The sequence below is a fragment of the Megalobrama amblycephala genome, linkage group LG5 (assembly GCF_018812025.1).
Source record: "Megalobrama amblycephala isolate DHTTF-2021 linkage group LG5, ASM1881202v1, whole genome shotgun sequence".
Classification (NCBI taxonomy): domain Eukaryota; kingdom Metazoa; phylum Chordata; class Actinopteri; order Cypriniformes; family Xenocyprididae; genus Megalobrama; species Megalobrama amblycephala.
This window is the reverse complement of record NC_063048.1, coordinates 18,874,485-18,888,452: the sequence shown is the minus strand read 5'-3', so window position 1 is coordinate 18,888,452 and position 13,968 is coordinate 18,874,485. Positions and strand designations below refer to the sequence as shown.

Genomic DNA, 13,968 nt, shown 5'->3' with positions numbered 1-13,968 from the left:
TAATGCCCTGACAGTCCTGTCCTGTGGTGCCACAGCATGACAACAGCTCCCTGCCAACTATACAAACACAAACATGCACACTTGCACCTTTACTATAACCCAACCTACCGTAGGGATCTTCTTAAAGGGGCCATTCTGTGCTTTATTTCCTCCTTTACAGTAATGTGCACTTTAGGACTGGAAATGTGCATTTAGTAAAGTGAACATTTTGATTTAAAAGAGACCATATTCTACATTTTTTTTACTATATTCTACAGTGTGAATACATTATTGTTCAAACGGTAAGATTTTTTTAAAAAAATTTTGAAAGAAGTCTCTTATGTTCACAAAGGCTGCAAAAATACAGTAAAATAGTGATATTGTGAAATATTACAATTTAAAATAACTGTTTTCTGTTTTAATATACTTTAAAATGTAATTTATTCCCTTGATGTCAATACTCTATTACTCCAGTCTTTAGTGTCACATGATCCTTTAGAAATAATTCTAATATAATGATTTGGCAATCAAGAATTATTATGATCTTCTTATGATGTTGAAAACTGTTGTGCTGCTTAATATTTTTGTGGAAACCATGATTATTTTTGTTTAGGATACTGATGAATAGAAAGTTCAAAAGGACAGCATTTATTTAAAAATAGAAATTAAATAAATATAATAATGTCTTATACACATTATATATGTCTTTACTGTCAATATACATTAATTTAATGCATTACTGCTTGTTAAAAGTATTATTTTATTTAAAAAAAAGTCTTACTGACCCCAAACTTGTAAACGATAGTGTAAATGTTTGATATCATAGATCATATTTTCCATATTTTGGGTTATTTGAAGGCAACATACAGTGTGACACAGGATTCTGAGACCACATTGAAAATCTTGTTGGATTCCAAAGTTTTAGGATCTTGGGAAACCAAATAAAACTAAGAAAATGTATGTAAAACAGACACACTAGTTCTATGTCTCTAATCAAATACCTGTAAATTATTGTCACTGATCATGTGACTTTTTGCACATATGGTTAGATTTACTTCCATTAAAGCTCAAGATGCTCTTTGCATCATTCTCAAATCATAACAGAGAGCATCAGGTTTTGGATTTCAACTAAGTGCTGCGGTCATCAAAGCAAACGTTGACAAACCAAAGACTTTTATGAAAGTAATATATGTTTTTAGTAACTTTCCACTTAAATTGTTATGCTGATAATATAATTCTTAATGTAAATGTTTGAATTTAATTAGAAAAGATGTAAAATATAAACATTTTTACTTCTCATTATAGACACTCATTTAGTAGACACTCATAGTACATACTCATTTCAAAAGAGCAAGAAAATTTTATTTTCCCCTTTAATTTCAGCTCTGTGATTAGGAGCAAATCTCCTATCAACTTCCCACCTTGACCACCTTGTCTCGTATCTTAGCAACTCAGCAGGCAGGCATCACTCCAGAGGTACAAGTCGCAGCTTTCTTCACAGAACGCCTTCGGCTGCGACGAGAGTCCTGATCCAGGCACAATGCGGGGTCACACTCCAGAAGCCCGACTTCCGCCTCGACCGTATTTATCTTAATTTATGCTTTTTAATTACTTTGAACAAATAGGATTTGCAGACGGAGATGCTGATTGTGGCTGGTCGAGACGCAGCGGACACATGATAGGTTTTGAATATAGAAGCATCCCATAATACTGAGGGATTAACTGAATGCTCAAGTCCTCATCAGATGCAAAAACACACTCTCGGTCTGGCTCGGGTCACCACCATCAAGTGGCGTGAAAATCAAATGCCTTGTTTTTTTTCCCATCTGTTGATTAGAAAAGAGGAAGATATTATCATTTAACTTGTTCAATATTTTATTTTTTACCAGAGGTTGGTTTTAATGATTTAGATGATGGTGGTGATTATGATAATGCCATGAGCATTATTATTAGTGATGTGTTTGAGTTTAAGAGGGAAAAAAGAAAGCGAAGTGCGTCTGTTGGATCATTAAGGGTGAGTCGTGATAAATGGTTAAATCACAGCACATTAAAGGCTCATTAAAAACAACTGTAGGGGGATGTGTATGTGTGGGACGGGCCGGATGGACGGCAGGAAAATCTCACTGTAGGGTTTAAGTGGGTGTTCTGCCCATTGGCCGACATTAGCGGCGTGCACATATATGCCTGGAACAGTGGCTGTATTCAGAGTGCTATACTAGCAAACCGCATAATGTGCAGTACATATTGTTTACTGCATATTACTATTTGAAATGGAAACTTTGTGCATTTAGATTTACATTGTCTCACTTATCATCTCACAAACAAATAGTTTTTTCATCTTGAAACCCAACTTTGTGTGAAAACATTTTTGCTCATTGTTATATTGAATTGCCCAAAGTTAATCGTTCAAAAGTTTTGAAAATTCAACAATTTTTTCAAAAGCTTTCTATTCATCAAAGAATCATGTATTATGCGTCTTCTACAAAAATATTTAGCTGCACAGCTGTTTTCAACATTGATAATAATAAGAAATGTTTCTTGAGCATCAAATAAGCATATTAGAATGATTAGATGAGCCTTGTGACACTGAAGACTGATGGCTGCTGAAAAAATCAGCTTTGCATCACAAGAATAAATTACAGTTTTAAATATATTCAAATCAGAATAGAAAACAGTTATAATAAAATATTTTATAAGAGTTTTTTGCTGTATTTTTGATTAAATAAATGTAGCCTTGGTGAGTTTAAAAGACATCAGAAAAAAATCTTACAACCCCAAATTTTTGAATGGTAGTGCACATATATTCAGTATGTATGTTTATATTTTTTAGTAGGACGGTAAGCGACAAGAGGCCATGTGTTACAGTGACTTTATCCATATCCAATATTCTTTATCCAATATTTTTATTTGTTAAGGCACAGCATGAACTGTAGTGTTAAAAAATATTTAGGTTTATGTATGTAAATATATATATTTTTTTTACTTTTTAATTTTTTTCATCAGAATAAGCTATTCTTTTGCCAAATGATTCAGTTGGTGTATGTTAAAAAGTAAAATTTTTGCTGACTGCTAAATATATAAAGTTGAAGTGGTTGAAGTGGCTGATATCAGCTCCAGTTTATCACATTAAAAATAGAAGCAAATAGGTCAAACTAATTCCATTGTGGGATATGCTTTTCCACACAGTGTGCATTAAGATAAAAAATTCACTATTCAATAAAAAAAATATTAGTAGCATGCCATTTTGAATATACACAATGTGTACAGTAAATAATGAAGATCTGTGTTTATTTGCACACTGTTTACTGGTTTCATGGTCATACTGTATATTACTTAAATGTTTTATCTATTTTAATGCCGTTTGTATTATTTAATAGTTTTCATTTGTATTTAGCTGAAGAAGAGGCCTTTGGTTTAGTTGACAATAATTGTTCCCTCTTTTTCAACATAGAGTCTTTGGATTACAGACCTTTAACCACTACACCATTGCATTTATAATATGTGCATTGAGTATTAAAGGCCATTCACACAGAATGCCTTTTTGAATTCCACTGCACTGCTTTTCCATTGTTCTTCTATGTAAACAAGCACTAGACAGCCATGTTTTACCATTGTGCTTGACTCTTTTGCAGCATCTTATAAATGACACAGCAATTTTAAAAACATGGCACTCAAGTTAAAAGAAGTTTAACTTTTAACGCATTCCTAGATCTTGCTTCTTTTTTTTCCCACTGACCTGCATCTTGCGTTTTTAAACTACAAAATGGCGTTCTGTCTCAATGTCCTTTACAGTATCTCTTTATGTGTGCTCACAGGGCTGCGGGACATACTCCATATGATATCCCACCAGTGGCAAGAGCTGCAGAGACAGATCCGCCGTCAGCACAACTGGATGCTGCGCACACTGGATGCCATCAAAACCCACATCCTGTCCAGCGAGAGGGACGAGGAAGAGCGGGAAACTCGCAGTCATCACGGCAGCCCCAAGGTACAGCCAAACGTGACACTGTCAAGCCCGTTACAGCCCCGCATCCCAAGCCTGAGTCGTTCCATCTGTCTGCGGCTCTCAGTTCCTTTCTGGTAGCCCACGGCCATGCTCTGCTCGATCAGCAAAATAAACAAACAGGGCCAAGCTCTGCTGCAGAGGAGCGCCGCGTATTTCCATAAGAAACGGCTCAAGGAAAGGCTCTGCAGTGAGACATTCCTTTCAGGGAGGAAACAGGGCAGGGTACACGCCATAGGCGTGATGCGAATGAGAATTTTCTGTCCGTAAATGAGCATGAGACGTTTGATAGCTCTCACAAACACACACACAATTATGCTTTAGAGGCAACGCGCTAGACTCAATTTATACTTCACACTTAATGTGTAATTGCAGACTTAGTTATTTGGGAGACCAATTTCTCATTGTTTAATTGTCAATTGTGATTGGGTAATTGCACTCCAATTAGGTGGCGTGTTTGTGTGCCGGGCCCTGAGAGCGAGGCCTGGCGGGTTTGTGTTTCTGCATGGCGTGTGCGAGAACAGTTGCTTTAGGAACAGCATGATCTCGGCTGGATTTCCCCTGGGAGCATCGGCATCACCAGGGCGCAATCTCCCTTTCTCCTCTGCTCCGTAATCTCTTCTGCTTCATCTACAGAAAACAGGAACGCCAGGGCCTCTCTCAGTTGCCTAATATTTCTCTCTCTTGTTTTCTTTCTTCTGTCTTTTCCCTTCTTTTTTAGCTGCTCAGACAGTCTGTGGTTATGTTCGGAATAGCATATGAAGATACTGCTTTTACTATTTCAGCAGGATACGGTATATTTGTATGCATAAAATACCCAGATGACATTACCAAAAATGTGCAGTATGAACCCAAAGTAATTAGAACAGATCTATTTTCACTACACAAATTTTACACAAAAGTGAATTAAATATACAAAATCATCTATGGCAGCTTTTAAAAATAGAATAGCACACTGCAGAGTATTGTGTATATTATGCGAAAAATCTTTTTAAAAAAAATGGAAAGTTTCAGAAAGGCTAGAAGTTAAAGGGTTAGTTCACCCAAAAATGTCTGTCATCATTTAATCACCCTCATGTCGTTCCACACCCATAAGACTTTCATTTATCTTTGAAACAAGAAGATATTTTAATGAAATCTGAGAGATTTCTTTCCCCCCATTGACAGTCCATGCAAATACCACTTTGTTGCTTCAAAAAGTTCATAAAGAGATCGTAAAACGAATCCATATGAATCGAGTGGTTCAGTCCAAATTTTCTGAGAGACACGATTACTTTATATGATGAACAGATTGAATTTAGGCTTTTATTCACATAAACATTCATCAACTCACATCAGTTGTGGTAAATGGAAGCTCAAGCATGTTTGCTTGACGTGCGAGAACCAATGAGATTCATTCTTTGGCATTTTTAATCTAATTTTGTGAGCAAATGTCTCCTTTTGAGTCCTTTTGAAAGATGCTAAAAATTATTACCGCTTTACTGGTTATGTTGGGAATGGAATGTCAAGTTGAGCCCGTTGCATTGTGGGATACAGTATTCCATGCAGTGTGCTTTAGTTGTATACTGCCATTTTTGGCAAATTTAGCAGTTCATTCAATGCACGCAGAAAACGTATACTCTACATACTACTCTATTTCATTCAAAAACAGTAGGTGGTATTCCGAACAGTCCTAATGTGAACAAGGCCTTACTTGTTTCCAGTTTGTGGGCACCGACATAAATAATCGGGGTGCTTTTAAATTGTTTTGTTGCAATTAGAAATCACCACAATCAGTGTGATCAGTCAGCGTTGACAGCCATTAGCCGCTTGGTTACAGCGAATTAAGAGAGAGAGGGGTGAGTGATTCATTATCTGAGAGCTGTTAATGATGATCGGATGCATTGCCTAATTAGAGACAGGCCAGAGGATTGTGGGAAGGTCACACAAGGAGCCACAAATCTCTCTCTGTCTGAATCAGGGCGGATCCTGTAGGTCGAGGGCAGAGGTTGTGAATATGGGTCTATGTGGGATCTTGAGCCTGGATCAAACTATATGTGTCTATGAAGTCATAGAAATTCTTTGGTCAGAATATATTGTTTTATAGACATTTTTGAAAATAATCTATAATATTCTTTTAAACCTAAACTTTAATGTAAAGTTAAAGTCTATTTAACTTTACTGAAGGGTACTGTGTGCTTTCACGCAGGTCAAATACTCAAACAAATGCTTTAAAGAGCCTGTCTCAGGTCACCACATGGCCCATAGATTCATCTTAATGGAGGATCAGGGAATTCATATCACTTTCAGATCCCCGTTTCACTGACTAAACAATATTTGGAAACTGCTGTCAAGGCGCTCTTTTCAATGACAAGCCCCCCTCTTTGCTATTAATTCCTAATGCTTCACTACAACAGGTGTCGTTTGCTGTCATTAATTTGCTTTGGTTAAAAAAACGGCTCACAAATGAGCAATGCGCGCCGTCAGAGGAGTAATATATACCGCCTCACCGAGACACTAAGTCTGTCCCTAGAATGCCATTAAGGTGTGTACAAAGCAGGCCACATCTCTCTCGACAGCCATAACGGTTTGTTATTATAGCTGCAAACATATGTTCACACCCACGTCTTGCATTGTGCTGTCTGAATTATTTTCTCAAGACCATAAAGTTTTAACATGGCTGGATGCTGGTCAAATGGCAATCCTGAGGGAATCCTGTCTAATTTAGTTATTCGCCTCTAATTAAACTGTAGGGGTAACATCACATACACAGAAGTGGGGAGAGAGGCAATCATTAACAGCATGAAGCACTAACAATCCTCTCTCAATAACATGTTTCTTAGAAGAGAAAATTGTCATGCTCAAATCCGCCAGTCTCTCTGCTAGACGTAGACATTCTTTCGTATCTGCACTATACCGCAGTGAGGTACACGTGACTTTGTGTAAATCGGCTAAATGTCACAAGACACGAGGAAAGGATAGATGGCAGGCAGATTTCATATATCCTACATATGTGCAGGGATTCATGAGTAATATTTGATATGTGTTGACCAGGTGTGTGCAGTGAAGAGTTCATTTGTGCCATCATATTCACTGAGGCAATGTCAGCCTGTGACACATGTTCGTTCATTTCTTGGTGAGATTTTTCCACCTATAAGGGATTCCATCCATTCGCTGCCTATTACATTGACTCGTTCTTGTTTTGAAATCAAATATGTGAGCACTAAACCCCTAAATTATGTTTTACTTTAATATATATTTTACGATAGTAAAATGTTGTGCTACTTTTCGATGTACACTGCTTTTCAAAATTTTGAGAGAGAGAAAGAGAATTAGCTATTATTTTACTTAAATTTATACAGTAATATATTCCTATATTCCCTTTTGTTGGAGCATTGAGTCCTCCTTAAAGGGATAGTTCACCCAAAAATGAAAATTATCCCATGATTTACTCACCCTCAAGCCATCCTAGGTGTGTATGACTGTCTTCTTTCTGACAAACACAATAAAGGCCTTCTGAAGCGAAGCGATGCGTTTTTATAAGAAAAATATCCATATTTAAAACTTTATCAATTCAAATAACTAGCTTCCAGCGGACGACCGTACGCCAAATGAGTAAATCTCTGATGCGATGTATGATGTAGGAGTAATTTAAGCTCCTCTTCTCTTATATTGAAATCCCCCGAAATTTCTCTTTAAAAATGATTGTTTTAGACTTATAATCCAGAACGTTGTGCGTCAGGTCAAAGGATACTCTTCCGCCGCAAATCGACTTGTGCGTTCTGCGTACAGTTGTCTGCCGGAAGCTAGTTATTTGAATTTATTTGACTACATTATGAAATTGAATTTATTTGACTACGTTATGAAACAGCTAATAATGTGTCGCTAATGTTAAACAAACCATGTTCCCGTTCACCATCTCAGAGTCAGACAGCTGATCTAGATTTCTAAAAAATCAGCAAAATAATAATAGTAAAAGCCCCGCCCGGTCTTTAAGCCCTTTTGGACATTTTTAGTAGTAGTATAGTATTTTAATAGTACACAATGCACATTTTAATGTGATTTGGCAGACTCTTGTGTTGATCCAAGTTCAGTTTACTTTAAAGGGGTTCTAGTTCATTTTGAGTCTTGCAAAACTCTCTCTCAGACACCTTAAACGAAGCAAGTGTGAAAACACCCTGAAAGTCCCTGCCCCTGATTAGACCATGTTATTTCTCACTAGCCAGTCTAATCCTGTAACTAACCTTGTAAAAATCGCCCTGGGGTTAACAACTGAGCCGTGGTGCTCTAACATTTACTCATATTTTTTGGGTCAAAATTTCCACACGCATCCCCTTTACTGGTTTATCGTCTTGTTGGGGACCTCCTCCATGGCCCGAAGAGTTTGCAGTATCTGCGTCCGTCCCTCTCGCAGCAGCCAGGCAGAGTGTAGTCCCTGCCAGCTGTCTGTGGCATATTCCTCCGCTGTCATATGTATGTATGTATAAGGCAGGCAGGACTCTTATCGGAGACTCCTTAGAGACAGCTTGTCTGCCCCGGGGCGGTTATTTCACCCCTTGCTCTGCGCTGAGCGCGGCACACTGAGGAGGAGGGGGAGAGGGAGGGCCTGGTTTCTGTTCGCTGGCATATGTTAAAAGCAGCCATGCCACACTACGCCACCCAGCCATGCATATGGAGCAGTCTTAGGTATATCAAAGTCACCATGCTTAAAAAGTGACCCGGGGTTATTGCTGGTGAAAATGAAATTACAGGAGGTGGCAGTTGAAGTTTTGCAGGAGAGTGGCCCGGCCACCTCTGTGTTATAAGTGCAGACTTTAAAAGTAGAGTTCACTCCAAATTTGACGTTAGTTAAGAAATTGGGAATTTAAATTGGACTTCTTAAGGTTTGATGTATATTTAGCCGCAGTGTGATAGAGTTATAAGTTTGACATGCTGTAAATTGAGATTTTTAGGGTGCAAGGGAAGTTTGGGTCAAGAAATCTTGCTTTTCGTATTTATGGTTCTTCATGTTATATTAAAAAAACACAAGTTTTAAGATGCATAACATTTTTTTTTATATCATCTAAAATAGTTAATTAACTATGTATCACAGCTTTCACAAAATATTAAGCAGCATAAATGTTTTCAACATTGATAATAATAGGAAATGTCAGCAATATTAGAAATCAGCATATTAGAATGATTTGCGGAGGATCATGTGACACTGAAGACTGGAGTAATGATGCTGAAAATTCAGCTTTGCATCACAGTAATAAATTACTTTTTAAAATATATTCAAATAGAAAACACTTATTTTAAATAGTAATTATATATTTCACAGTGTTACTGTTTTGCTGTGTTTTTGATTAAATAAAAGAAGCTTTGGTGAGCATAAGAGACTTTCAAAGTCGCTAATCCCTAAGGATGTGCAATAATAATAGTGAAGGTTCCTTTAACAAACAGCAATAATATAATATAAAAATGAAACTGTGAAACATGTTTGCAAATCCATTCCAGACTCATGAGAGCTTGTTTAACAGAACTTCTGTTAATTTCGAAAGACTTAATATTCATCCAACCCCTTCTGAAAAAAAAAAAAAAAAAAAAAATGTTTATCAAGTTCTACATGAGAAATGAAAAATAATCAAGGACCCAAATAGGTAGTCATTTATTCCAGGTCTCTCTGCTTATATTAGCATGCAAAAGCACTCGAGCTGTGATTCATAAAGTGACTTAAAATTGACATACCTCTTTAAGTGTTTTTTTTTTTTTTTTTTTTTTCTGTTGCCAGCGGCAGTTTGACAATTGAAATGAATGTTTTATGAAAAAATTAATAGTGCCTAGTTTTTGCAGACAGTTTCAAATATTTAATCACACAAATGATATGAATTAATATGCAGACAAGGTTTAATTCATATTAATTTTTTCTTCCAAATGAGATGTACGAGCAACGTGTTTTGCAATGAATATTGTTAGCATGACTTGAATAAGTGGCTATGTGAAATGTGCACCTCACAACTGCCTTTGCCACAACTGCCTTCCACATCCATCCTTTCCTGTGTCTTTTTACTGTCGTCCTAATTTCAGAGTTCACCGGGAGATGCACTGGAATATTGTAATTTCTATTTTTTATGAAGGATGCGTGGAGACATGAGGTTTTTCCAATCAGCCGTAGACATGTATGAAGTCGTAAACCCCCAGCCTATGCTGAAACACTCCTCTAGTGTGACTTAATTCATTTTTTTTTCTTCCTCCATCCCTTGTCCTTTGGCTATATCGTGCCTGAGAAAGTCTGGAATATAAACCAGATTGTATTATTTTTTCATTTGTATTCTGCATTCTGCACTTGGCAATCGGATCAAAGATTACCCAACTTGCTTGCGAACAAGGATCACTTTAGGCTGTAATTATTGGAATCAGAGAGCTTTTTCTGAAGAAAGCACAATGCAGAGGGATGGTATACGCTGTCATTTCCTGCGCAGTCTGTGGCTGTCTTGACGGCACAACTGTAGATGTTTAGTCAACTCTGTCAATCGAAACCAGATTAAGACTGATCTGATAAATGTGCTGTGATATTTTGATGTGGCTCTTATTTGATTTTTTCCCTTCTACACTGTTAAAAAAAAGGTTCCAAAAGGGGGGTATCTCAGTGATGCCATAGAAGAACCATTTTTGATTCAAAAAGTTCCCAAAGAACCTTTCAGAACCTTTAATATCATAAAATAAAGGTTCTTTGTTAGCATCTATGGTTCCATAAAGAACTTTTAACCTCCATGGAACCTTTTCAATACATAAAAGGTTCTTTATAGTGAAACAAAGGTTCTTAAGATTATTAGAATGAGTTTTTACACAATAACTTTTCACTGCAAGGTTCTTTGGGGAACCTTTATTTTTAAGATTCTTGCATGAACATTTTGCTAAATGCTCACAGCCAGATCTCTATGGGACTGGAAGTCTTGCTGTGTCTAGAATGAGCTTGATTTTGATCCGCAGACATCGACTGAGGAACATGTTGGAAAAATGGACATTAATAATTGCATGACTCTTTATACTCAGTTCTCTCTCTCTCTTTCTCTCTCAGAAGCGAGCACTTAGCCTTCAGTCACTGCGGAATAATTGTCAATGAATATTTAACAAGCCTTCGGTAGGACGGATAGGCATCTGAGAGGCATCAACGCTCTCTCTGTATTATTAATATTGGAAATGCTATAGACACACAGTAGTCAGTGGAGCAGAGTGCATACTGGATTAGCAACTGAAAATGATACAAATGTGAATAAACTAACTCCACAAGCAGTCCAACGTCTTCTCGCTTCCTGCAGCTCTGCAGAAAACAAGTTTGATTTGAATTTCTTATTTCGTATAGGGGTAAATCTCACAAGATCTTCTCACAAGAAAAGTAGTCCTAAATATAGGTATATAATTTATGCAAAACATAATTGGGTTTATAAATAACATAATTATAAGGCAAATGGGGCAGTCGTGGCCTAATGGTTATAGAGTCAGACTGGTAACCCAAAGGTTGTGGGTTCGATTCTCAATACCGGCAGGAAAGGACTGAGGTGACGAATGATGCCACAGCAAAGATGGCTGCCCACTGCTCCGGGTGTGTGTGTCCACAGTTTGCAGTGTGTATGTGTTTAAAGGTGCCATCGAACGTTTTTTTACAAGATGTAATATAAGTCTAAGGTGTCCCCTGAATGTGTCTGTGAAGTTTCAGCTCAAAATACCCCATAGATTTTTTTGAAATAATTTTTTTAACTGCCTATTTTGGGGCATCATTAACTATGCACCAATTCAGGCTGCTGGCCCTTTAATTGCTCGCGCTCTCCGCCCCCCCCGAGCTCTTGACTCTATTGTTGCATAAACAAAGTTTACACAGCTAATATAACCCTCAAAATGTATCTTTACAAAGTGTTCGTCATGCAGCATGTCTAATCATGTAAGTATGGTATTTATTTGGATATTTACATTTGATTCCGAATGAGTTTGATAGTGCTCCGTGGCTAACGGCTAATGCTACACTTTTGGAGAGATTTATAAAGAATGAAGTTGTGTTTATGCATTATACAGACTGCAAGTGTTTAAAAATGAAAATAGCGATGGCTCTTGTCTCCGTGAATACAGTAAGAAACGATGGTAACTTTAACCACATTTAACAGTACATTAGCAACATGCTAACGAAACATTTAGAAAGACAATTTACAAATATCACTAAAAATATCATGATATCATGGATCATGTCAGTTATTATCGCTCCATCTGCCATTTTTCGCTATTGTCCTTGCTTGCTTACCTAGTCTGATGATTCAGCTGTGCACATCCAGACGTTAACTGGCTGCCCTTGTCTAATGCCTTTCATAATGTTGGGAACGTGGGCTGGCATATGCAAATATTGGGGGCGTACACCCCGACTGTTACGTAACAGTCAGTGTTATGTTGAGATTCACCTGTTCTTCGGAGGTCTTTTAAACAAATGAGATTTATATAAGAAGGAGGAAACAATGATGTTTGAGACTCACTGTATGTCATTTCCATGTACTGAACTCTTGTTATTCAACTATGCCGAGGTAAATTCAATTTTCAATTCGATGGCACCTTTAATACTCACTACTCCTAATGTGTGTGCACTAACTGGATATATCAATTCCATACTTGGCCTTCACTTGTCACTTTCAAAAGTATAAGCATCTTTTTCTGTATGCAAAAAAATATAATTTAATTTCTTCTTTGATTTTTGGGGTGAAAATGATCTTAAAGGCCCAGTGAAGTGCCTTAGAATGCGCAGCATTATTCAATGTGTTGACGTAATTTCAACAGAAACAGGAAGGATATATCAAACAGCTACACCCCTTTTTTAAAATAGCCAATGACGTTTTGTTTATATCACAGCTCGGCTAGAGCCGTTGCACTAGGTGAAACCTCAGTTTCCTTCTAATCTCTAAACGTTTCTCCTTCTAATCTCCTCCATATTGCTTTAAACAGCATTCTGTGCAGAATTTAAATGGGTCCGATATATTTTGTGGTATGCGCCGACTCGCAGATATGATCCGCTCTGTTCTATCGTGTCTTTAGACCGGAGCAGCCTGTGTGTGCGTTGCTGCGGTTCGTGTGACACTAACCGGAAACCAGACTTTATTTGCCTCAATGGAAAGCATATTTACACTGTCTTAATCGTTCACTATCCCCTATATAGTGCACTATGTGCGATTCACCATGTAGAAAAAAGTAAATGTGTGAACAAATGACCGATTTCAGATGCAGCTTCAGCGTCTATTTAAAATGTAGGGGGGCGGGGCGCTTTAGATTCTACAGAGATCATTTGATTAGACAGAAGATTTGATGAGAACATGAAGTCTGCAGTGATGGCATGAAAATCTGTTATCCATTTTAGCGAAAATATAAGTGATTTTATGGCAAATATAATTTTGTTTATATTTAGGAGAATTTTCACCCCGAAATAAAAAAGGGGGGTGGGGTGGGGGGGGGGGGGGGGTGATACAATATTTTAATATTTGGAAATGTTTTCTTGTGTTTTTAAATTTCTCACAGATGTATTTGGAACCCTTCTATATTTGACATGTTCTGCCTTTCTCTTTGTCTCAATCAGTAATGCTTATGGCCGATCTGGTAAACATAAACCTGTCGGGCATGCGATGAAATATGGTGTGGTGGAATTACCTTATCACGAGCGCACATTTAAGCATGCCTCTCAGGTGAGATGCACAAAAACACATCCCATCATTTTCTCAGAGTCCTCGATGACTGTCAGAAGAACTTCATGTTCTCCGCTCTCTCCCTCCCCTGTCTTGAAGTGATATAAAATTCTAATGTCTGCCCTCTGGATCTCTTTCTCCTGAAATCTGGCCAAAGCACTGAAGGTATGCGAGCTCGGTGACATGCATGAGAAGGAAAACAGGAAGATGAGGTGAAAGCAGGAAGCCTCACTCATGAAATATATTCCAGTCATAGGGGGAAAAAAAGAAAGAAGACATAAAATGCATGGGCCTTACTTTGATATTTGTATG

At 37.5% G+C, this 13,968-nt stretch overlaps 1 protein-coding gene across 3 annotated transcripts in view; it reads left to right on the top strand.

Moving 5' to 3' along the window:
- akap6 (A kinase (PRKA) anchor protein 6) overlaps positions 1-13,968 on the top strand; it is a 162,477-nt gene that overhangs the window by 61,027 nt on the left and 87,482 nt on the right. For all 3 annotated transcript variants that reach the window (XM_048190983.1, XM_048190982.1, XM_048190981.1), the window contains exon 8: positions 3,795-3,967. In XM_048190983.1, the coding sequence (XP_048046940.1) occupies positions 3,795-3,967 (173 nt within the window). The remainder of the gene's footprint in view (positions 1-3,794; positions 3,968-13,968) is intronic.